General features: G+C 39.9%; 1 protein-coding gene across 2 annotated transcripts in view; it reads right to left on the bottom strand.

The window, feature by feature from the left end:
* LOC149842698 (DNA topoisomerase 4 subunit B (DUF810)) overlaps positions 1–24,577 on the bottom strand; it is a 225,630-nt gene that overhangs the window by 69,980 nt on the left and 131,073 nt on the right. For both annotated transcript variants that reach the window (XM_089999370.1, XM_089999371.1), the window contains one exon: positions 14,785–14,960. In XM_089999370.1, coding sequence (XP_089855496.1) covers positions 14,785–14,960 — 176 coding nt within the window. The remainder of the gene's footprint in view (positions 1–14,784; positions 14,961–24,577) is intronic.

Genomic DNA, 24,577 nt, shown 5'->3' with positions numbered 1-24,577 from the left:
CTCTCGCTCGAGGTGCGGGTGACAGTGGAGGGGCTCGGCCCCTTCCCTGCACCCTCTGCTCGCAAAGGAGGGGCTCGACCCCTCCTCGTTTTCCTTTCTATCCGACTGTCTAGGCCCGGCCTGACGGCCATACCCTCCCCCCCCCCCCCCCCCCCCGTCTTCTTCTTTTGTTTGCCCTCTTCCTCTTCGCTCCTCCCAGCAGGCAGGGCCTTGGCCCCTGCCGCTCGAGTCTTTTCGGCAAGCAGGGCAAGGGCCTGCCTCCTCCCGTCTGGCAGGGGCCTCGACCCCTGCCACTCGGGTTTTCCAACAGGCAAGGAGTGGAGCCTCCCAGCCTCTGTTTCCGTCAGACAGGAAGTGGAGCCCCCCTGCCTATGTGATTTCCTGACAGGCAGGGGGGGCTCCGCCCCCTGCCTCTTTGGTTTTCGATAGGCAAGGGGCGGAGCCCCCCTGCCTCTGTGTTTTTTTGGTAGGGGGGGGACTTTTCCCCTCCCCTCTGCCTTGGTGTTTTCCGGAAGGGGACAAGCCCCTGCCGCCTGGGCTTTTGTGGGACGGCAGGGGTCGAGCCCCTGCCGCCTCCTATTCTTCTTGTTGGCAAGTCGGCAGGGGCCGAGCACATGTCATCCTCTCTTTTTCCTACAGGTTGGCAGGGGACGGGTCGACAAGGCCCAATCTCCTGCCACCCTCGACGTTTCCAACGGGCAGGCAGGGGAAAAGCCCCTGCCCTTGCCTCCTTTTGAGCATTCAGGTAGGGTCAAGCTTGGCCTGACAACAAGTTCCCCCTTGCCTATTTACTTTTTTGTTGAGCTTTGACTCATATACTAAGAATTTGTTCTTCGCAGATTACGCAACATAGCATGCTCGCGCCTCGTGGTCCGAGCCCATCCTCACTTACGCCTGCAGGCGTACGCAGACCTGCAACCCCCTAAGGTAGGGACAAGTTGCGCAAAAAGACTATAAACGAACAAAATGCTAAAACAAAACGAATAAATATGGAAAAGCAAAGGATAATTCCTTCTCTGCATTTACCTTCTTGCTGCATCGCGCCTTAAGTACCTAGGCATACTTCTACATTTACTTTCTAGCACTTATTTTTTGACTTTACATTCTGCATTTACTTTCCGCATTATGTTTCTGCATTTCCTGTCTGTCTTTACTTTTTTGCATGTACTTTATGCCTTTACTTTTCATACTCACTGTTGCATCTCTGTTTTCCCTTGTTTCTTTTTGAGTTGCCGTGCCCTGTGCGAGGCCTTTCCCCTTGAGACTCTACTTAGGCAAGCCTCGCGAGGTGTGCGGCTGCGCATACCGATTCTTGCTCTTTTCAAAAAGATGTGAAATCGTGTATCGGTGCTTCAATCTCGAGGAGTTTTTCCTCTCTACAGATTTTTAGTCTTCTCCACTGCACAGTTGCAAAGCTAAGCTAGCCTTTTCCCTGTACTCTGTTGGACGCAGCTAGCTTCACCCCGAGTTGACTTGCTTGGGAAAAATGTGTGGATCCGCAGCGATCCTAAGTTTGTACGTTACCCTTGTTGTAAAGACTGAGCATGGATTTACTTATGCAAATTTTGTGTTGGGTTATCTTTTGGGAAACCCATGCTTACCATCGTAGTCGTGTCCTTTTGACATGGACGTTATATTATACAACGATAAGTAGCTAGAGAGGTCGATGAAACCTCGAAGCGTGCACTGAGCATACTTGTTGAAACACACAAAAAGGTGATGTTGCGCCTTCACAGGCAAGATGCTCGAGTGGGTCTAACGGACCAGAGCATATAGAATGCGGCGGCGGTTAAGGAACCCTCCTCGTGCCTATTTGCCTCATACGGTTCATTAAAAGAGAGGATGGATGATACAAAAACTCTGATGGACAAGTCGTTAACGACTACCCCACGGGCAAATGACTCGGCTTCCCCAGTCATCGGAATTAGGGGAAATGAATTACCGTAATTATCCTAGGTGGTAGCTCTCAGGCACTTCTGCAGAAGTTTGATGCATCCTTGGTCACGAATGCCTTTGAAGAATTCTCTCTTGGCCATCAGTTGTCGCCTTAGGAGCGGACTCAGTCAGTTATCCGGGGTAAAATAAAACATATAGCATAATAAACTCCTGGACCGGTCTCGGCTATTTCTACATTTCGCGTATGTGCGTACCCACAGTCCAGATATTATCGAAACTAAAAATATCATGTTCACACTACTGTTTGGTTGTACACTTTGAGATGCATAAACTACTTACTGTGCTTGATATCATTTGTGATAGTTACTTTGCTTTGCTTAGCTACTCTCTGCTTATAGAATTAATTGTTCATAGACCATTGCATGCATAGCTAATTTGCCATTAATTTCTACAATTGCTTATCATGTGAGCATGCTTTGCTTTAGCTTTTGTTCTTTACTGTCTTACTTTGCGCACCTACCAGTTTTTCGTGAAACTGACCCATTTTATGGGCAGGTGACGAATAAGTGCTTCTGACGGCCAATGGCACGATGCAGCATGGCTCGAGACCTCACACACTTTCAAACTGCATCTTGGCAACCTGCTCCTTTTTGGCTTTTTGTACTTTTGCTCACGGGAGTAAACCCCCATATTTATACAAACTGAGAATTTTAACAAATACATATATATACACATACTTTTGGCCCACCAGCCGTTTTGCTAATGTGTTTTTGCTGGTTTTTGCGCTAATGTGCCCAGAATTTGTCAACTTGTTCTTATCTCAAGAAAAATTGTTTCCGCTAACTTTTGAAATCGGAAACTCTGAGTTTTGAAAGATTTTCTCTAAATATTTTCGTAGGTTTACAAGTTGAAAATTTTGGGGCGTTACACAAAATATACAATAACATCTAATGGGGATGAAGATAAAAATAAACCATGATTAATAGTATTTTTAACATATCTAACTATCAGCATTACAGCACTCATATGTACTATAGTGGGAGAATACTAGAATTAACTAATATTAAAAATAATGTGGGCAATATCAGCATGAGTAATAAAAAGGTAAGCTAGAGTGACAAGCGATATGGAGTTGGATCTTTCAGAGGTTCTCCGTTACCTTTCTTTAGTTTTCATTGATGACATCTGGTGTGTCCTCTCTTTTCAACAGCAAGACCTGACCTTTCAATTATCTCGATTGCATACTTAGCCTAAGATAAAAAATACCCACAAGATGAATAAGAAACTTTAATTCCAAGAAAATATCGAAGAAAACCAAGATTTGTCATATCAAAGTTGTTTTTTAGAACATTCTTAATTGGCCAACTCTCTATTTATCACCTGTTGTGATAATCATATCGTCCACATAGAGGAGTGAAATGACTATTACAGCATCAGAAGACTTAACAACCAATGTAGTATCAGTATAACAAGATCTAAATCCTAATTGAATCATCACGTTGCTAAAACGATCATACCAAGCCTTAAGAGCTTATTTTAGATCACACAAAGCCTTTCGCAGCCGAAGAACTTTCTTATGTATCAATCCTAACCCAAGAGCAGATTATATATAGACTTTTTCATTAAGGGTTCTATTAAGAAAAGCATTTTTAACATCTATTTGAAAGGTCATTTTCTAATAGATGCTATAGAGATGAGAGTTCTAACCAGAGTTGCCAGTCGAAGAAGCGAGAGCGAGAAACGATACAGGAAGCGGAAGCGGGAAGTGAGGCACTTCTAAAATTTTAGGAAGCGTGAAGCGTGGGACGACTTAGGAGCGAACTAGGAAGCGTCTCAGAAGCGACCTAGGAAGTGTCTCGGAAGCGACCTAAGAAGCGAAGAAGGAAGTGACATAGGATTCGAGTGAGAAGTGAAAGGGAAGCGAATAAGAATCGAAAGAGAAGCGAAAATATAATTATATATTTTTATTTTATCAAAAAATAAGATTTATGTCATTATTGACAAAATAAAACATGTATCTAAAACAATAAATAATATAAGTTGCAATTATCTAACAAATGCATCATATTGCAACTGTCAAGCATTTAAAAAATAATACATCAAGAGAAATCATAATTCACATTCTTGCTGCAACCATTTAACAAATGCATGCAAGCACTAAATAATGCATTAAGAAAATAAATAAATTTGATTAAAAAGCGAACCTTTTTCAATGAAAGAATCCAATGACTTCTTATTTGATGTTGTGATTGTTGTAAATCTTGTGATCTCTGCAACATAGAAAATGAGAAATCTCGGGCCGGTTTGCTATGAACTCATTCATGAGCGGTTTGTATAGCTGGCAAGCCAAGCCATTAGCAGTTCATTCAGCTAAACAAGTTGAGCCCGAACATAAAGTGTTCATCCACTCTTATATATATATATTCTCTAACATCTGACCGTGTATTGATAATGTCATCATTGGCAGCCATGTTGGGGGCCATTGATATCCAGAATGGATGGTTGATGGTGGGGATGTTAGAGCATTTTCCCGTGGTGATTTGGCAGAGCATCTGATATGCTCTCGTTTTGTAATGTTTTTTGTTTCCTTGAATCATGTTGCTTTTATTTCAGCAACCTTCTTCCTAAGTAAATTATCTTTTATGATTAAATTGGGCTATTAATAGCCTTTCGGTATATTAAGAGCTAAGAAGTATGAAATATATTAGCAAGTGTCGTACTGGACTTCAGAGAACAGTGTGCAGAAAGTGGAACTTTGCTACCAATGGGGGTTTCGCTTGTCTGGTAGTAGCAGCAGCTAGTGCATGTCACCTTGTGTTGGGACGTTGCATGTTCAAAACCCAATGGTATAATTGTATAATTGGTAGGGTTCTCCCAGCTTGCCTTAAGAAAAAAACAAAAAACTAGAACTTCGCTTAGGGATGAACCCAGAAACTTTTATTGGGGGCCAAACATAAACCCAAAAAAAAATTCTTAAGGGGGCGGAAATTTTTTTTGGTTGGGCGCAGAATTTTTTTTTTACCTATGTTGAAAGCAGCCAAATAAAGGCTCTAATATAAGTTTTAAGGGGGGCAGGACCCCCAGTCCTAATGTAGGTCTGTCTCTGACTTCGCTCCTCTGACAAAATGAGAACCTCATGTGAAGCGGATTGTCTCTTTTGTGATTGAAATTCGATTAAACAAGTTGTCTAAAAGATTGTGGGTGACATGCACTAGTGTTTTAGCTTTTCACTTTTCAGGTCGTCTAAAAGATCGTGGGTGTGCAGGAATATAAACAGTGGATCTTGAGAAGGATAGAAGATGTCTGGAATTTTGAGAAAAAAATCACTACACTTTGGGAACAACATAAAGGGGCCAAGTGATGTGTATCTTCCAGGAATATATAACATCAGTTGTTTGTGCAACAGAAGTACATGAAAGATTTGTTTCATGATACTCTTTCCTTAAAAGAAAAAAACAAAAGCAAAAAAAAATCTGAGGGCTTACTTTCTCACCCCAGAGAGTCGCCGACTCGCCATGCCTGGCTTGTGTTGCAGTCGTGCGAGAGAGAGTGAGAGAAATGGAGAGAATCGAGATAGAGAGAGTGAGAGGAGAGTGTACCTGAACAGATTCATCGCGACGAAGTAGCCGGAATTTCTTTCGTCGTTGAAAATGGGTGGCCGAAAACTCGAGAGAGAGAGAGAGAGGAGTCGGATGCGAAAAATAAAACCCTAAGCCCCTTTTTAGGTTTTCACGGGTTTTGTACAATGTCCATTTTACCCCCTTATTAATAAATATTTTCCTTAAGTTTTTTGTTTTCAGGAGTTAAATTTTTTTTTAAAGGGCAAACTCATCTTTCTTTTAAGTGTCCCCCTTTAAAGGGGTACGCGTCCCCATTAAATAGAAACGTGTTTCTCTTTAAAAAGGTACGCGGACCCCTTTAAAGGGAAATGCGTCCCCTATTAAAGGAGGATGCGTACCCCTTTAAAGGGGGACGCGCTTCCTAAATTTAAAATGTGCTTCCCCATGCGTTTTGGAAGCGTCGCGTTTCGCGCTTCCGAAGCGTGTATCGGGAAAGCGCGCTTCCCCTATAGCAGAGGCACTTCCGGTAACTCTGGTTCTAACTGTAGTCATCCTAATTATTGAGAAAAAGGTTTCTTCATAGTCTATTCCATATTTTTTACTAAACCCTTAAGTTATTAACCTAGTTTTGTATCTTTCTAGTGTTTTATCACTTTTAGTTTTGATTTTGTACACCCATCTCCATCATATGGTTTTCTTTCCTATAGGTAAGGATTGAATCTCCCCGGTTTTAATATTTTCTAGAGTTTCCAATTCATTATTCATGGCTTCAATCCATTCATGATGATTTTTGGCCTCACTATAGGAGGATGATTTGACATAGGAATGAATGGTCATATGACAACCTACTAGGTGTTTGGGATATTCACCTAGATCTTGTAACACTAGATTGATCTATGTATTGACTTTGGGAATACTTCTCTAATGCACATGGTAGGTGGTCTTGAGTACGATGAGAATAAATTTGTATTTCATTGTGAGGTTCAACAATAGGAATACCACTTTCATGGGTATCATGAGTGTCATCATTGTCACTCTCATGCATACCATGAATATCATTACATTCATTCACATAATCATTAACAATATCATTATCATGCACTAAATCGAACAAAAATGAGTAATCACATGGTTTTTTAGACTCAATTTTTTCCAAACCATTTTCTTTTTCAAGAAAAGTTACACTTCTTGAAACATAAAGTTTGTCCCTTTCAATATCATAACACCTAAAACATTTTCGGTTTTCGGCATAGCCTAGGAAAACACAAGGAATGGCTTTGGCGGAAAGCTTATCATTTTTGTTAAAAAGGACAAAGCATTTACAACCAAAGATTCATAATCTTTTATGATCATGAGAAATTTTAAATATTTTCAATGGGAGAAACATTTGCAATTATAGTAGGCACACATGGATTTATTTTCCTAGACTCGAATCCGAAGTATTTTATTGTTTTAAAAAATTTCATAGTTATGTCAAAAAACAATTTAAAGCGTCCATTAAAATATTTTGATCTGATTCTAGAGGAGATTTTAAAAATTACCTTAATCAACAAGGAATTATTAATCAAAGATCTTGCCCCTACACCTGACAACAAAATGGGTTAGTCGAAAGAAAGCATTGATACATTATTGAAACCACTAGGGCTCTTCTAATATCCAAAAATGTTCCTAAAAGGTTTTGGGTCAAAGCCGCTCTTACGACAGTCTATTTGATCCACAAATATAACATAGTAAGAAACTCCTCTAGAGATAAATGGTGTCGATCCCATACATCTGAATCTATTAACTAAAATGGTTCTTTAGATACAAAATAGCTAGGTCCAAAAGGTAGAGATTTCATTTTTCCATAAATACAACCTTCACAAATCAAATCCCTTTCATTACAATTTTTAAGAAAAGGGAATAAATACATTTTTGACATACTTGGATGTCCTAATCTCCTATATCAATTTTTAATATATTTATTTTTCACAAAATTACAAAAAACATGTTTTGATCATTCAAGATTGTCTATAAATAGAGATCTTCACTTCTATGGCCTCGCCCAATCGGCTTCCCAGACTGGAGATCCTATATCAAAAAAACATTACAACAACAACAACAACAACTACGCCTTCATCCCAAAACCATTGGGGTCAGCGATATGAACCAAAAAAGAAATTCATTTGGGGTCTTCCACATGAATCCTTTTCCTCCAATCATTTCTATCCAATGCCATGTCCTCGGTGAGGTTCAAAGCATTCATATCTTTTCCTATCATCTCCATCCAAGTCTTCCTAGGCCTACCCCGACCTCTTTTAACTAATATATTTTCCCATTTCTCCAACCTTCTAACTGGAGAATCATTAGGCCTTCGCCGAATATGTCCAAACCACCGTAAACGATTCTCTCGCATCTTATTTTCAATGGGTGCAACACCTACCTTCTTACGTATCTCCTCGTTCCGAATCTTATCTTTTATTGTATTTCCACACATCCATCTAAGCATCTGCATCTCAGCTACACTCATTTTTTGAATATGATGTCTCTTGGCAGCTCAACATTCCGAACCATATAGTAAAGCGGGTCTAATAGTCGTCCTATAAAACTTTCCCTTCAACCGCAATGGCATTCTACGATCGCACAGCACTCCAGTTGCACTTTTCCATTTCATCCACCCAACCTTTATCCTATGATTTACATCCCCATCAATTTCTCCATACTTTTGAATGATGGATCCCAAATATTTGAAATAATCATTCACCGGTATCAAAAAAACATTAGAAGAAAAATAAATCTTGCACCCAATGGTCTGCAATTTGGGAAACGGATAAGAAGCTTAAATTCAATTTAGGCACCATTCTAACATTTGGTACATAAAAGGTTTAATGTTTTTTAGGCTGGCCGAAAGTTGTAGGTGAAAACCAGCATTTTAGATCTTTGTGATCCAAATTCTCAAGGGTTTGAGTCTAAACTAGGAGCTCTAGAATCTAACTAGGGATATGTGCATAGGCCTAAAACAGTTATTTATGGTATGAAACACATGAAAATGTTAAAAAAAGCATGGAACTGTCACATAGTCTAAATAGGACCAAACTACTAAATCTGTTATGCCTATTTTGGGTAGTTGGGTTCTATAGGTGAAAGGATAGGTCAATCGCTCAATCATGGCTGGGTTGAGTTAAGGAAGATTTTAGGAACATGTAATGAGGTCTAAGGAAAGGCTTGGGCGTTAGGATAGGAAGAGGTAGGTTCCGAAAGTCAGAACCGTCCTGATACATGGACAACACTCACTCAATAGGTGCATTTCGGGTGTAATGCCTCAAAAGTTCAACTTGAAATAAGGAAACATTTAGTTAAATCCTTTCAAAATTTAGAGTTTGTAAAGCAAAACGTTTTAGCAATAGTAGATTTTCTTTTAAAAAGGAACAAGTCGATTCTTCTGAGCACGTTAGCACAAAATCCCAACGGAACCATTTCTAACCAAAACAGGTAGTGAACAAAGGGTAGATTTTTCTGATAAACAATTTAGCTTGTACAAGATTTGGGGTCTTCCTCCCCTGAAAGTAAAAGTACAAAACCTAAAATGAAAATCACGGCATGGCTCAAGGGTTACGGCTGCCAGATCTGAAGCCACACTCCCACGATGCTCCCTTAGATCTGATGACACATCTTAAAAGAAAACTGACCTGATTTGAATATATAATTTTTTTTCGAAGGTGTAGATCAACCGTAGATTGTTTACGATCGATCACGCTCCCACGATCGACTGCTCTGATACCATGTTGAAGGATGGATGAGAAGCACCAAACCTTGGGTAGAGAAAGAGAGAGAGGAGAGAGACGGCTGCACAGAAAGTAAACTTCATATTCTATTAGGGCAGCTACTCTCTATGTTAAATAGAGATAAGCCAAAAGGAAGAAATTACATCTAAGTCCATTATTTAATAAAATTTCAAATAACCTCTAATTTAATAAGGCTTAAACTTAAAACCACCTATTCTCAACATGCTCCATTTTGATTTGCTTTTCACGGAGCTCTGTCATGGGGACAACGCCACTTGGGCTTTAAAAGAGCAATTCATCCCAAAAAAGAGAGAGTACTCTTATGCTCATGTCACCTTGGGTCATGGTCCTCACTTTATTTTGGAAGTTATATCCATGGGAAATATCTTTAAGATTGCATGTCCTAAATATACTTCCAAGCATCACTAACAAAATCGAATTTTGCCAAACAAGAAAATTATACACTACGGGTCCCAAGCCCGGATAAAGGAGGAGGGTTGCGGTAGGTCACTGACAGCCAACATAAAAACTTAGTCACACCCTATGAATATGAACTAATATGAGAATTTAGTTGGGGCGTTCCCTACTGAGCGATGCGTTGTACTCTATAGGCCCGGAGGCAGTGATAAATGGGCAAGGGTTGCTAGGTCATCGCCCAGAAGCGACGTGTCATACCGGCGCTCGGGTGTGGTGTCAAATAGGCAAGGGTTCCCTCACTTTGTTGGACGGGTGGGGGTAAAGAAGATAGTTCAAGACCATAAAATTAGGTTAGCCACTTGGAACATAGGGTCTTTAATTGGTAAGTTGTAGAGTTAGTAGATATGTGTAGGAGAAAGATGAATAGTTTATGTCTACAAGAGACCAAATGGGTATGTGAGAAAGCAAAAGTGATAGAACCTTGAGGATATAAGATTTGGTATACAGGAATAAATAGGAATAGAGTAGTGATTGTTATTAGTCGTGAGTTTATAGATAATGTATTTGAGGTCCGTAGGAAGGTGATAGGATTTTACTTATTAAATTAGTATTAGGTATGGATATTATTAATATTATTAGTGCTTATGCACCTCAAGTAAGTTTAGATGATTCCATTAAGCGTCAATTTTGGGAAGATTTAGAGGAAGTAGTACAAGAGATATCTTATGGAGAAAAGCTTTTCATCGGCGGTGACCTTAATGGACATGTAGGCAACAGTGTAGGGATGGATTTGAGAGTATCCATGGAGGCTATGGTATAGGAGAAAGAAACGAAAGTGGAGAAAGGATTTTAGATTTTGGTTTGTCCTATGATATGATCTTAGCAAACACTTGGTTTAGGAAGACAAAGTCTCACCTAGTAACATTTAAAAGTGGGGTTAATACGAGTCAGATAGATTTTTTCCTACTTAGAAAGAGAGATAGGGGTTGTTGCATCGATTGTAAGGTTATATCGGGAGAAAGTGTAGCTACATAACATAGAGTCTTAATTTTAGATCTTAGAATTAGAAAATGCCGCAAAAGGGATAGACATAGGATAGATCCTAGAATTAAGTGGTGGGCACTGAAAGGAGCTAAACAAGGAATGTTTGTAGAGCAGGTAGTTAAGAAAGTTGATTGGTGTCTCGAAGAGAATTCAGAATCAATGTGGAATAAGATATCGGGTGGCATGAGAAAGATGGCTGAGGTATTGGGTGAGTCTAAAGGCGGTGCACGGCTAGGTAAGGATACATCATGGTGGAACGAGGATGTCAAATTAGTTATTAAAGTTAAAAGAAAGTGTTATAGAAATCTAAGTAAGAGTCGTGATAATGAGAATTTGGAGAAGTATATGATAGCAAAGAAGAAAGCTTAAAAAGTAGTTTGAAACGCGAGGGATAAAGTATATAAGGAGGTTTATGACAAGTTGGATACCAATGAGGGCAAGAAGGATATTTATAGGCTTGCAAAGATGAGAGATAGGAAATCGAGGGATCTGGGTATGGTTAGATGTATCAAAGATGAAACGCAAAGGGTTATAGTCAAAGATGAGGAGATTAAAGAGAGATGGAAATATTATTTTGATAAGCTATTTAATGGAAGTCATACTCAGGATCTTGGATACTTCTCTATTCCTTTTCATGAGACGAATCGTGACTTCATGTGCAAGATTCAAAAGAAAGAAATTGCAGAGGCTTTGAAGAAAATGAAATCAAGAAGGGCAGTTGGCCCAGATGGTATACCTATCGAGGATTGAAAATGCTTGGGTGAGAAACGTTTAGAATGGTTGACAAATCTTTTTAACAAGATTTGGCGAACAAATAAGATGCCTAATGAGTGGAGGAAGAGTACTTTGGTGCCTCTATATAAGAATAAAGGTGATATACAAAATTGCACAAACTATCGTGGTATAAAACTCATGAATCATACTATGAAACGTTGGGAGAGGGTGATTGAGTATAGGTTGAGGAAAGTTGTCATAATATCGGAGAATCAATTTGGTTTTATGCCTAGAAGATCAACTATGGAAGCTATACATCTTCTTAGACAACTTATTGAGAGATATAGAGAGAGGAACAAAGATTTGCATATGGTTTTTATTGATTTGGAAAAGGCATACGATAGAGTACCTAGGGATGTTCTCTGGTGGACAATTATGAAGAAAGGTGTTTCTCTCAAGTACATTAGTATAATTAAAGATATGTACGAAGGAGTAGTAACCAATGTCCGCACTTGTGGAGGGGTGAGAACAAATTTTCCTATAACGGTTGGGTTACATCAAGGATCTGCATTAAGCCCTTTCCTATTTGCTATAGTGATGGATGAGCTTACGAGATCAATTCAAGAAAATGTGTCGTGGTGTATGTTGTTGGTTGATGATATTGTTTTGATTGATGAGTCTAGAGCTGGGGTTAATGCTAAGTTAGAATTATGAAGACATGCTAAGTTAGAATTATGAAGACAGACATTGGAAGCAAGAGGTTTTAAGTTGAGTAAGAGTAAGACAGAATATATGGAATGTCGATTTAGTAAGCAACGAAGTAGTGATGGGAGTGTAGTGAAGCTTGGTGAGTAAGAAATACCAGTGGATGATTGTTTCAAATATTTAAGATCTATCATTCAAAAGTATGGAGAAATTGATGGAGATGTAAATCATAGGATAAAGGTTGGATGGATGAAATGGAAAAGTGCAACTAGAGTGTTGTGCGATCGTAGAATGCCATTGTGGTTGAAGAGAAAGTTTTATAGGACGACAATTAGGCCCGCTTTACTATATGGTACAGAATGTTGGGCTGCTAAGAGACATCATATTCAAAAAATGAGTGTAGCTGAGATGTGTATGCTTAGATGGACGTGTGGAAATACAATAAAAGATAAGATTCGAAACGAGGAGATACGTAAGAAGGTAGGCGTTGCATCCATTGAAAATAAGATGAGAGAGAATCGTTTACGATGGTTTGGACATATTCAGCGAAGGCCTAATGATGCTCCAGTTAGAAGGATAGAGAAATGGGAAAATATATTAGTTAAAAGAGGTCGGGGTAGGCCTAAGAAGACTTGGATGGAGATGATAGGAAAGGATATGAATGCTTTGAACCTCACCGAGGACATGGCATTGGATAAAAATGATTGGAGGAGAAGGATTCATGTGGAAGACCCAGAATGATTTTCTTTTTTGGATCATATCGCCGACCCCAATTGTTTTAGGATGAAGGCGTAGTTGTTGTTGTTGTAGAAAATGTTTTGATGTCAACACTATTAATGAGCCATCCCATGATTTTGGAATGACCCATTTTCCATTCTTTTCACCTCTTTTCGTAATCGGCGACGGCTTTATTCATTTCTTCTTCTTGAAGCGCCACTGCTTTGTCATTCTCATTCTTTGAGAGAACAAGTTTTGGTTCTTTCTCGGAGCCATCTACCAAACAACACGAACAATCTTCACATGATCGTTAATACCGATGGTTCTGATACCATGTAATAAAACAAAGTGTGCACAAATACAATGCCACTAAAGGGCCACAAGATGCACAATCACAAAAGCCACTTATGGACAAAATACACAAAACCATAAAGGGCGAAAAAACAAAAGATAAAAAATATAATCTTTATTTAATATTGAATGCACACAAAATGCATGGAATACAAGGGACTTAAAGTCCCATATTTATACACAAAATGGAGAGTGAGGAGCTCCCAATATAGCTGTCAGGAGCTCCCAACGGCTACAATTCTAGCTGATGGGGAGCTCCCAACGGCTACAATTCTAGCCGTTGGGGAGCCCCCAAGGGTTATATTGCCAAGGACAATAATGCTTTGACAATATAACAAACGTCACCAATAATAAAAATAAGAAAAAGCAGTTTAGCCCCTAATGGGCTGTTCCTATTACAAGGGTCAAAAGATCAAAATACCCCTATAGGGTACAACCAATTACAGCAACAAAATATATATATATACACACAAGGAACACTCATCATATTCTAAAAGCAGGACACCTGAGCTAAGACTTACAGAGCTCCAAATCAACTCAGCTTGGGAAGGAAGTCAAGACATGTATATAATTTCGACATAGAATTTTGCGAGTGCTTGAAGGTCACAATCCAATTTTGTTCTTCCAGAGTTCAACGATAGATAACATAAAAAAGTGACATAAAAAATGTTCTTCTCGGGCTGATCAAGCTCAACTGCTCCTACATGAAGCATTTACTAAGTTCCTTGCATTTGAAGTTTTGAACACAACTGCAGCACCTTTTTAGTTATGGTCATTTTATGTGCCAACATAAGCTATAAATGGACAACAAGCAATTGACTGCACAAAGTAATCCTGAAGGTATCAAAGCAATAGAATGATTCTTGATTTTGAAATCATTTAATCAAGAGCTGGCAAATCCCCAATTCAATCGAACCCAAACTGCAACAAATGTACAGACGTCCTTCTGCTACGCAAAATGAGGCACACACCCGACGCACCATAAAGGAATTTCTTCATCTTTCCTTCCAGATGATCACCAAATACCTCTCTCTAGGGTTGGGTATGACTCTGATACCATGTCAAAGCAATAGAGTTCCAACCATGAGAGATAGCAAAGAAGATGAGAAGAGAAACTTCATTAGTCTTGAATGAAAAGCAATACATCTTAAAAGGGGGCATCCCCTCTTGGCTACACCACACGAAAAAATTGGTTGACTCTCTAACCTCCTAACAAAGTACAAAAATACCCCTCATAAATAATCCTATGTACAAGAAAGGGAGGGTAGCACAAAAAATAAAAATACATATGGTACACATTCATATTACACAGCCTACACTACTCAACAAAAGGAAGATTAAAAGACAGTGTGTGCAAAATAAGGCATACAAAGTTAATGAAGTCATAAATCTCCCGACACATGCCCCTTAAGATAAATTCAAGATGACAAATCTGTCACAATGGCGTAAAGCCAGCCCATTAAGAATGAATTAAAGCATTTACAGCACTGTAACCCACATGGTGGGGCTGGCTGATGCAAGGGATCATTACCCTTAAAGAAAATAAATGCCAATGAACCAAGGTTTGGAGAACAAAAATGCTTGGAAATGAAAAAATACTAATAAAGCTAACTCACGTAAAGAGTGTTTGCTTGAACGCAAAGTTTGGATATTGTCAGGCCATTCAACTGCTTATGGACATTCTCTTCAAGAAGCTTGCACTCTATAAGCTTTTTCTTGCTAAAGGGATTAATAGTGGCTTCCTTATAACGTGTTAATGCAGGCATAGCCGGATACAAGTTGCTCTTGTCAACTGCACTTTAAAAGAAATTCAATTGTTAGACATGCCTATGAACATTTGATCATCATATCAATATTATCTTATAAAAAAATATTTAGGAAACTTGGTTTCGTGCAATAAATTAATGATGACTCAGTAATCCAATCTGTTTGCAACAAGGGCAAGTAGCATTGAGGGCATTCTTGAAAGCATAAAAGTTTACAGAAAAATATAAATAAAAATCCACCAACATATTAGGTTACACAGTCTGAAAATTGAATCTCCTAATTGTGACATAGAACCAAGGATTATTATGGAACATTCTCCCCTTTAAGGGATGAAGTGCCTTACTTGAACCAAAATGGGAAGGTCCAGACATTGAAATGAGGCAAAAGCAATTAGAGAAAGAATATATATTCACTTTTCTCTTCGGGGTAAGACCCGAGTTTGAACAATTTAGGTCATCAATATTATATAGGACCATTGCTACTTCTCTTGATGGATCTCTAGCCGAGGTGTACCAAGCAGAAACGTGGCTTGATATTCTAAAGAAGTTCTTGTTGTATCAAGACCCGCCAACAACATTAAAACATACAAACCTCCTCACTTTGGAAGAACAACAATGGTGGAGGAAGAAGAATTGTGTCATTTTTGTAATGAACCGAGACATATCAAAACGGAAAGCCCTAAACTCAAGAAGAAGATGGTGATCGTTGAAGATTCATCCAAAAAGAGATAAGACAAACAAAAAAGGAAACCTTAAGGATATGTCCATCAACCAACGTGCAAAGGCTCTTCAACAAATCCTTACGTCTTCAACTCATACTTTTGGAGTCGTGGTGTCTACATCTTCTACCCCCGATATGTGCTCTTGTATTCTAGTGCTTCATTTTATTTGAAACCTATGTCACATGGGTGCGGATGTGGGTGCGACACGGGTGCAGCGCAATTTCAAAAATTTTGGACACGGGGACACGACTATATATATATATATATATATATATATATATATATATATATATATATATATATATATATTTTAAATATATATATAATAATATATCCAGTGTGTGCATACATGTGGATATTGTCCTCTAAAGTTTGGTACCAGCATGAGTGTTTTTACAAACTTTGCAAATTGTACTTTTACCCTTGCAGAAAAGGGGGTCCGGGGGCTCCCCCCGGCGAGGGTCCCAGACACGGACTCGGCTAGGGAGGCGCCGCAACCGAGTCAACAAGTCCGGACACGGATGAGGCTTCGGACACGACCCGAACTCGGTCAACGCCGAGTCGGACTCGGTCAACGAGTCGAGGTTGAGTCCGTTCTTATTTTGGACTCGATCAACGTTGACTGAGTCCAAAAATCTCCATTTTTAGGGCAAAAAACAAAAAAAATGTTATGTTTATATATTTTAAAAAATATATATATAGCATGAGTCTCAAACATAAGCCCCAGAAAAACTGCAAGGGCAAAAGTACAATTTGCAAAGTTTGTAAAAACACTCATGCTGGTGCCAAACTTTAGAGAACAATATCCACATATATGCACACACTAGATATATTATTATATATATATATATTTTAAAATATATATATATAGCCGAGTCCCCGTGTCCAAAAATTTTAAAATTGCGCTGCACTCGTGTCACACCCGCACCCGCACCCATGTGACATAGATTTAAACTGTCTCTCTTTCTTTTTATTTAAGGATTCTTGTATTGAAAAAGAATTTGTGTAATAATTGTATTCTTGGGAAAATAAAATTCATTCCTTTTGGTTTTAGAACCTCTCCCAAAAACCTTCTGAGGGCTACTCAGGTTATAAATCTTGTTATGCTGACACTGATCTTTTTATAAAAGATACAGGTTTTAACATTGTCATTCTTTTATTGTACTTAACGATATTATGATTAGTATTGGAAGTGACAAAAAGGGATGTTTTTTCCGACTCACATTTCACTTATGTTCACTCATGATTTTTCTTAGGTAGATTCTAAAATTCTCCTTTCTAGGAATCAGCCTGCATTTTTTTCACAATGATGGAGAATGAAACACATAGATTAACTGTCACCAATGGTGAACTCCATACTACGATCTGTACCAACCAGTCATACATGTGTAGCGTGCAGGAAATCAAAGATCTGAGGGGCCACATAAGCCCCGGCCTAGATCAGCACTACGATAAGAAGTTAACTGTAAAACCCGCATTTAAAAAAAAATTATCGAATCCGGGCCGGGTCGGGTCCGGGCCCATCGTCGTTAGGGTTTTTAAAAACCCGACACAAGGGAAAGGGTTTTGAGAAAACCCTTTCTCCTGTGCGCCGCACCCCCCCACCGCGCCTTCGACCCGATAAGGGAAACCCATCGGGGTTTCCCCTTTTGTCGCCCCTCCCCGAGCTCTTTAAGAGCGTTGCGGGAGGGGAGGATCGATGCCCCGCCCCCTTCTCGTTCCCTACGGGCAACAGCCTCGCCTGCAACCCCGCCGTCTCCCCTCGTCCCCCCCCTACGACGGTTGTCGCCGCCAGCCACCTCGCCTTCGCTCCTTCTCTCGTCTGCATGCCGACGGCGCCTCCCTTCCAGGTACGCCCTCTATCTCCTCAGTCTCCTCCTCCTCCGCCTCTCCCATCTCTCGTTTCTTCGGCGACCAGAGTTGACGACCTCCCCATCGTCGTCCCTCCCTTTCGTCTCCCCCTCTCTCTTGAGGTTGCCGGAGAGCCAGCAGGGGGCCAGTCACCCCTGCGGCACCCCCTCCTCCTTTTTTTTCCCCTCTCCTTGAGGGCTTGCCGAGTGGCCGACAGACGACATACCGGCTGTGTCGTGCCCTCTTATTCCCCCTTGCCGCACCTTCCCCCTTGTTTTGTTGTTGTTTCGTCAGGCAGGGGGCGGGGCCCCTGCCATTATTCGTTCCGTCAGGCAGGGGCCGGACCCCCCTGCCATTATTTCGTTTCGTCAGGCAGGGGCCGAGGCCCCTGCCAGTTTCTGTTTTGTCTGGCAGGGATTGAAGCCCCTGCCATTCATTGTTTTGCAGGGGCCGAGGCCCCTGTCGTCCAGTATTGTCAGGCAGGGACCCAGGTCCCTGCCATTTGTTGTTTTCGTGTGGCAGGGGCCGAGGCCCCCGCCATTGGCTGTTTTGCCAGGCAGGAGCCAAGGCCTCTGCCATTTATTTATTTCGTTAGGTAGAGGCCGAGACCCCTGCCATTTGATGTTTTGGCAGGCAGGGGCCGAGACCCCTGTCGTTTGTTGTTGTGGCAGGCAGGGGTCGACCCCTGTCGTTCGTTGATTTTGCCAACAGGGGCCTCGGCCCCTGCCTTTCACTGCTTTGTCTGGCGGGGGCTGAGGCTCTGCCATCCGCTGTCCTGTCAGACAGGGGCTGAGGCCCCTGTCATGCGTTGTTTGGTCAGTCAGGGGTCGATACCCCTACCACTCTTTTGATTCCGCCGACAGGGCAGGTCTTACCACTGCCCTTCTGTTCTTTTTGTCAACTACGTCATTATAACTCTCACACTCTTGCAGATTTACGCAATAGATCTCGTTCGTGCTCCGCGGCCGGATCCTCGTATTATCCTCACGCATAGGCGTACTCAACTACACAACATTCTGAGGTAGGGTAAAGTCGCACAAAGGGCAATAAATGAACCTATTTAAGTTGAAATAATTAAGATGTCCATGCTAGGTAGGCTTAGATTTATATTGCTTCTGCATTGCATATTTTCTTGACTGCATATTTATGAGTCGAGGTATGATTTTACTCTTTGAGTATTAATTTGCGTATTTGCTTATGTGGTTGAAGGTGGTTTCGTACTTCTTGCAATACTTATGCCCTTAATTGCTTGCATATATACTTGCCAGTACGTTCCTATGGGTCGATGTACAATTTCATTCTTCGATCATTATTTTTCATAGTTGCTTATGAGTTGAGGTGTGGTTTCGTATTTCTTGAAATACATATGCCCTTGTTTGCTTGCATCCATTTTTGCCAGCACGTTTCCTTTGAGTGAGGTACGACTTCGTGTCTCGTGTATTACTTATGACCTTATGTGCTTGCCTATCCAAGTGGTCAAGGTATGGTTTTGGTACCTCGTGTGTAACTTATGTGCTTTTCACTCGATGTGCGGCATTGCAAGTCGAGAGTTGCTTGTTGTCATGTTATAATCTGCATATGCTCACACTTATGGTAAATATGTACTTACATAAATGTAGTCTTGTGCCTAACCTGATTTCAGTTGTTTTCAAAACACTAAAGTTGCCTTTGTGCGCTATAGTTCTTTTAAAGAGGATTTCTTTCTGCAAACCCAGTGCTCTTCAAAATGCACAACTTTTGCAAAGTTAAATTTTAAGATTTGTCGGATTGCAAAGTTTAACTTGATTTGGCGAACAAATAAGATGCCTAATGGGTGGAGGAAGAGTACTTTGGTGCCTTAATATAAGAATAAGGGTGATATACAAGATTGCACAAACTATCGTGGTATAAAACTCATGAGTCATACTATGAAACTTTGGGAGAGGATGATTGAGTCTAGGTTGAGGAAGGTTGTTATGATATCGGAGAATCAATTTGGTTTTATGCGTGGAAGGTCAACTATGGAAGCTATACATCTTCTTAGACAACTTATTGAAAGATATAGAGAGAGGAACAAAGATTTGCATATGGTTTTTATTGATTTAGAAAAGGCATACGATAGAGTACCTAGAGACGTTCTCTGGTGGACAATGATGAAGAAAGGTGTTTCTCTCAAGTACATTAGTATAATTAAAGATATGTATGAATGAGTAGTAACCAATGTCCGCACTTGTGGAGGGGTGACAACCAATTTTCCGATAACGGTTGGGTTACATCAAGGATCTGCTTTAAGCCCTTTCCGATTTGCGATAGTGATGGATGAGCTTACGAGATCAATTCAAGAAAATGTGTCGTGGTGTATGTTGTTTGTTGACGATATTGTTTTGATTGATGAGTCTAGAGCTGGGGTTAATGCTAAGTTAGAATTATGGAGACAGACATTGGAAGCTAGAGGTTTTAAGTTGAGTAAGAGTAAGACTGAATATATGGAATGTCGGTTTAGTAAGCAACGAAGTAGTGATGGGAGTGTAGTGAAGCTTGGTGAGCAAGAAATACCGGTGAATGATTATTTCAAATATTTGAAATGATTGGAGGAAAAGTATGGAGAAATTGATGGAGATGTTAATCATAGGATAAAGGTTGGGTGGATGAAATGGAAAAGTGCAACTGGAGTGCTGTGCGATCGTAGAATGCCATTGCGGTTGAAGGGAAAGTTTTATAGGACGACTATTAGACCCGCTTTACTATATGGTACGGAATGTTGGGCTGCCAAGAGACATCATATTCAAAAAATGAGTGTAGCTGAGATGCGAATGCTTAGATGGATGTGTGGAAATACAATAAAAGATAAGATTCGGAACGAGGAGATACGTAAGAAGGTAGGTGTTGCACCCATTGAAAATAAGATACGAGAGAATCGTTTACGGTGGTTTGGACATATTCGGCGAAGGCCTAATGATGCTCCAGTTAGAAGGTTGGAGAAATGGGAAAATATATTAGTTAAAAGAGGTCGGGGTAGGCCTAGTAAGACTTGGATGGAGATGATAGGAAATGATATGAATGCTTTGAACCTCACCAACGACATGGCATTGGATAGAAATGATTGGAGGAAAAGGATTCATGTGGAAGACCCAAAATGAATTTCTTTTTTGGTTCATATCGCTGACCCCAATTGTTTTGGGATGAAGGCGTAGTTGTTGTTGTTGTTGTTGTTGTTTGTCGGATTGCGAAGTCACATTTGGGCCCTCCCAGGTCCACACACTTGGGAGAAATGTTTTATAACCCCGATTCGAATTGCGAACCAATTCGAATAACCTCGTTCAGGGGCATGAACCTATGAATGAGTGGGGTTCTGGTGAAGGACCCATTCTTCATTTATCAATCTAGTGTCGCATGGCGACACTAAGATAAATTTTGGATGCAAGATTGATAGTGTTGTGCCTTGTGTGAATGACTTAATGTGGCATTGTGACTTTTAAGGATGAATCGTGTCAAATGAGCACCCTTATATTCTTTGGATCGTTATGAAGTTGTGTGTTGGGTGTTTCTTTTGAGAAGCCTACGCACCTCCCTTTTTCAGTGTTGCGTTCTTTTAGACATGCACGACATGTTAACTACCTTGTTGGTCGGACGAGAGATCCGAGATGACCTTGCATCATGAAATATGAAAAATGTTGTTGAAGTGAATTCAAGACTTATCTTGTCAAATTGTGTTGTGTTACTTCTTATGCAGATAATATCTGTTGGGGTTTCTTTGGTGAAACCATATCCCTTTTATCGTAGTCGTACTTTTGACAAGTACGATCGTACTTTTTGACAAGTATGTCTTCTTACGTTGCGATGATTGGATGAGTAGGTTGTGGCAACCTCGATGACTGCAAATAACAAAATGTTGTGATCACCTAAATAAGTGATGTTTCCGCCTTCACCGGCAAGATACTCGAGTTGGGTGGAAAGACCAGAGTATGTAGAATGGGTCTTCAGTTAACTACCCCTGATGTACTCATTCGAACCGCTGACTCCTGTCATGAGAGAGGACAGGAAGGTACAAAAACTTCGATGGACAAGTCATTAATGGCAGTTACGAGCAATAGACTCGGCTTCTCCAGTCATCGAAGTTAGGGGAAGGAGACTACCATAATTATCCTAGGTGGTAGCTCTCCATGTTCGGGATGCATCCATTGTTTATGCTGCTTTGGGGATTTCTCTCTTGGTCACTGACCGTCCCCTTAAGTGCGGACTCAGTAAGCTATCCGGGTTATCATAAAATACATAGCATAATAAACCCCCGGATCAGTCTAGGTTGTTTCTAGAGTCGTGCCTTGTGTGTACCCGCTTGGCCAGTTAATATCAAAACATAATTTAAATCCGATCACACAATGTGTTCAGTTATGCACGTATGAAAGTTATAGGGTACAACAGGTTCAATACTTATGGAATTGTGGGTGTGGTTGATGAAGCATTGTATTTTGCTAGTTAACTTTCTTGTGCAGTGCTTTGCTTGTAATAGTTAGCCTACTTGTACCAGTAAAATGCTTGTAATAATTTTAGCATTGTGCTCATGATAGTTGCTCTGTGAATCTGTTGAAATTAAATTGCTATATAATTGTCTGTCTACTTGATATATTAAATTATTCGGCTTAATTATGTTCAATATTGTCATGTATGTGCACCTACTATTTTTTAGCGAAACTGACCCATTTTATGGGCAGGTAATGGATAGGTAATACAGTCTGCGATGGCACGATGGCGTAATGAGGTCAAGATAGAGCTCTTTCCCTGACGTTTCGCTCCTGAGGACATGTTGGTAAATTTGGTATAAAGTGTGTTTCAAAATTTCTCTTTTATTAAACTGTTAGTTAATAAAACTGTTTTAGTAAGCTTCTTCTTGGTTTCAACAAACGAATTCTCAATTATTGAAACTCCATTTCTAAACCATTTGATTTCAATGGTTGTGCGGGATTTGACAAGGAAAAGTTTACGCTGTAATGCGCTCAAGGTCCATTGACTTGTGGTTTTAAAAATATCATTTTTCGCTGAAGTATTATTTAAACTCTGATTATTGTATGATTTCAAAGCTTTCTAAACTATTCTAAAAGTTACAAGTCCTGGATTTTTGGGGCGTTACATTAACAATCAAGCAGAATAACATAGACTCCAAGTGAGCTAAAGCTGCTTACCTGTACTCTTTTCCCAGATTCTTGCTGATATAAGAAACATAAGTCAATTTCTAGTTGTCAAGTTGCTGCAACTTCATGCCATAGTATTTATTTACGCTATGGCTACTTGGATATACCTCACTCTTTTTGAGATGATAAGAGTTTCATCTTGACTGCTATAGTAGCATATTTCTGTTAACAATAAAATTGTATTCAAATACCTGATAAGGGTATTTTTGTCTTTTATCATATAGTACAGTTCATTAAGGACTAAAATGTAATTTAGCATTGTAATAAATAAACTGCCCAACAACCATATTATGACTGTTAGGCACAACAGTCATATTTATGATTGTTGGGCACAATAGTCAAAATATGATTGTTGGGAGGCAGTCCAATTAGACAGTCATAATAATAAATGACTGTTGGAAGGCAGTCCAAAGAGTTGGACTGCCTCCCATGTGCTGGTAGAGCCTCACTCCCTTGTTATTCAACAATGCTCTTAGAAGCATTTGAGGGTTTTCTCTAGAGTTTTTCCCATCTTATAGGCTGGTATGCCTCTTGTGTTGTTTGATATTTTTATCTCTTTTGAGATTGTATTTGGTCCATTAGTGACCAACCTTAAGTGAGTTTATTAAAGCCCTTTATTGGCATTGTATTTGTTTCACTATTGTTTCCTTGTACCTTGTTTCATTACATGGTATCAGAGCTAGGCTCTTGAAAGAAGGAGAATCTCGTGAAGGAAGTGTTCTTTGATCATTGATCATTCCCTATCTTCTATTGTAAACTCAAGTATTCATTATGGGAGAAAGAGAGTCTGCCACCGTCGTCACCTACAAACTCAATGAAAACAACTACTTGATGTGGGCGACGACTATAGAGAATCATATCAAAGGAAAAAAATTGTGGGGTTTTGTTAGTGGTTCTACTAGTGAACCACAACTCAAATTGACTAGAAGAGAAGGAGATAAAGTCAAAGCCTTGGAAGAATACCAAAATAAATTGGAAGATTGGGAGGCAAGCAATGCACAAATAATCTCATGGTTTATGAATACCATGGAGTTCAAGATCGCCACCAATATCATTAAATTCAAGAAGGCATGTGACGCATGGAGCTTTCTAAGAAATACATTTATCCAAAAAGATATGGCTAGACTTTATTATCTCCAAGACAAGGTACGTAATTCAAAACACATAGATAAAAGTGTAAGAGATTTTTACGGTATTTTATCTCCTATTTATGATGAATTAGCCATGTGGGAACCAAAATGGGAAGGTTCGGCTATTGATATGAGAAGGACCCAAATCGAAAGAGAAATTTGTTTCTCCTTTCTTTATGGCCTTCGACCGGAATTTGAGCAAGTAAGATCTTTCTTACTTCATAGGACCACTTCTCCTTCTATAAGTGAGGCTCTTGCTCAAATTTGTCAAGAAGAGACAAGACTTGGAATGCACAAGTCTAATGATGAGGTCTTTGTCATGGCAAGACCCAAAAATTTTGTGAAAACATATAAACCACCTCACTTTGAGAAGAAGTTCAATGGGGAATGACACAATCGAGGAGGATACAAAGGAAAAATTATTTGTCATCATTGTAGGGAACCCGGACATATAAGACCGAAATGTCCCAAATTTAAAAAGGTGGTCGCCTTAAGTGAAGAACCTCAAGAATCAAGAAAAAGGCGCAACTTCAATGAATTAAATCTTGCTCAAATAGCAGAAGCCGTCTCACAACTTATCAAGACTACACCTTGTATATCCGGGGCTGCCATCTCTTCCTCGTCTCCTCCAGGTAAGACCTCTTAGATTCTAGACTCAGGTGCTTCTTTTCACATGACTCGTAATGAGTCTCTATTATCCGATTGCACTAAATCATATTTCTCATGTATGTCAACTGCCGATGGTACCTCTTTAAAAGTCAAAAGCTTAGGA

The sequence above is a fragment of the Nuphar pumila genome, chromosome 3, assembly GCF_984573655.1.
Source record: "Nuphar pumila chromosome 3, dmNupPumi1.hap1.1, whole genome shotgun sequence".
Lineage (NCBI taxonomy): Eukaryota > Viridiplantae > Streptophyta > Magnoliopsida > Nymphaeales > Nymphaeaceae > Nuphar > Nuphar pumila.
This window is presented reverse-complemented; position numbering and strand designations above follow the sequence as displayed.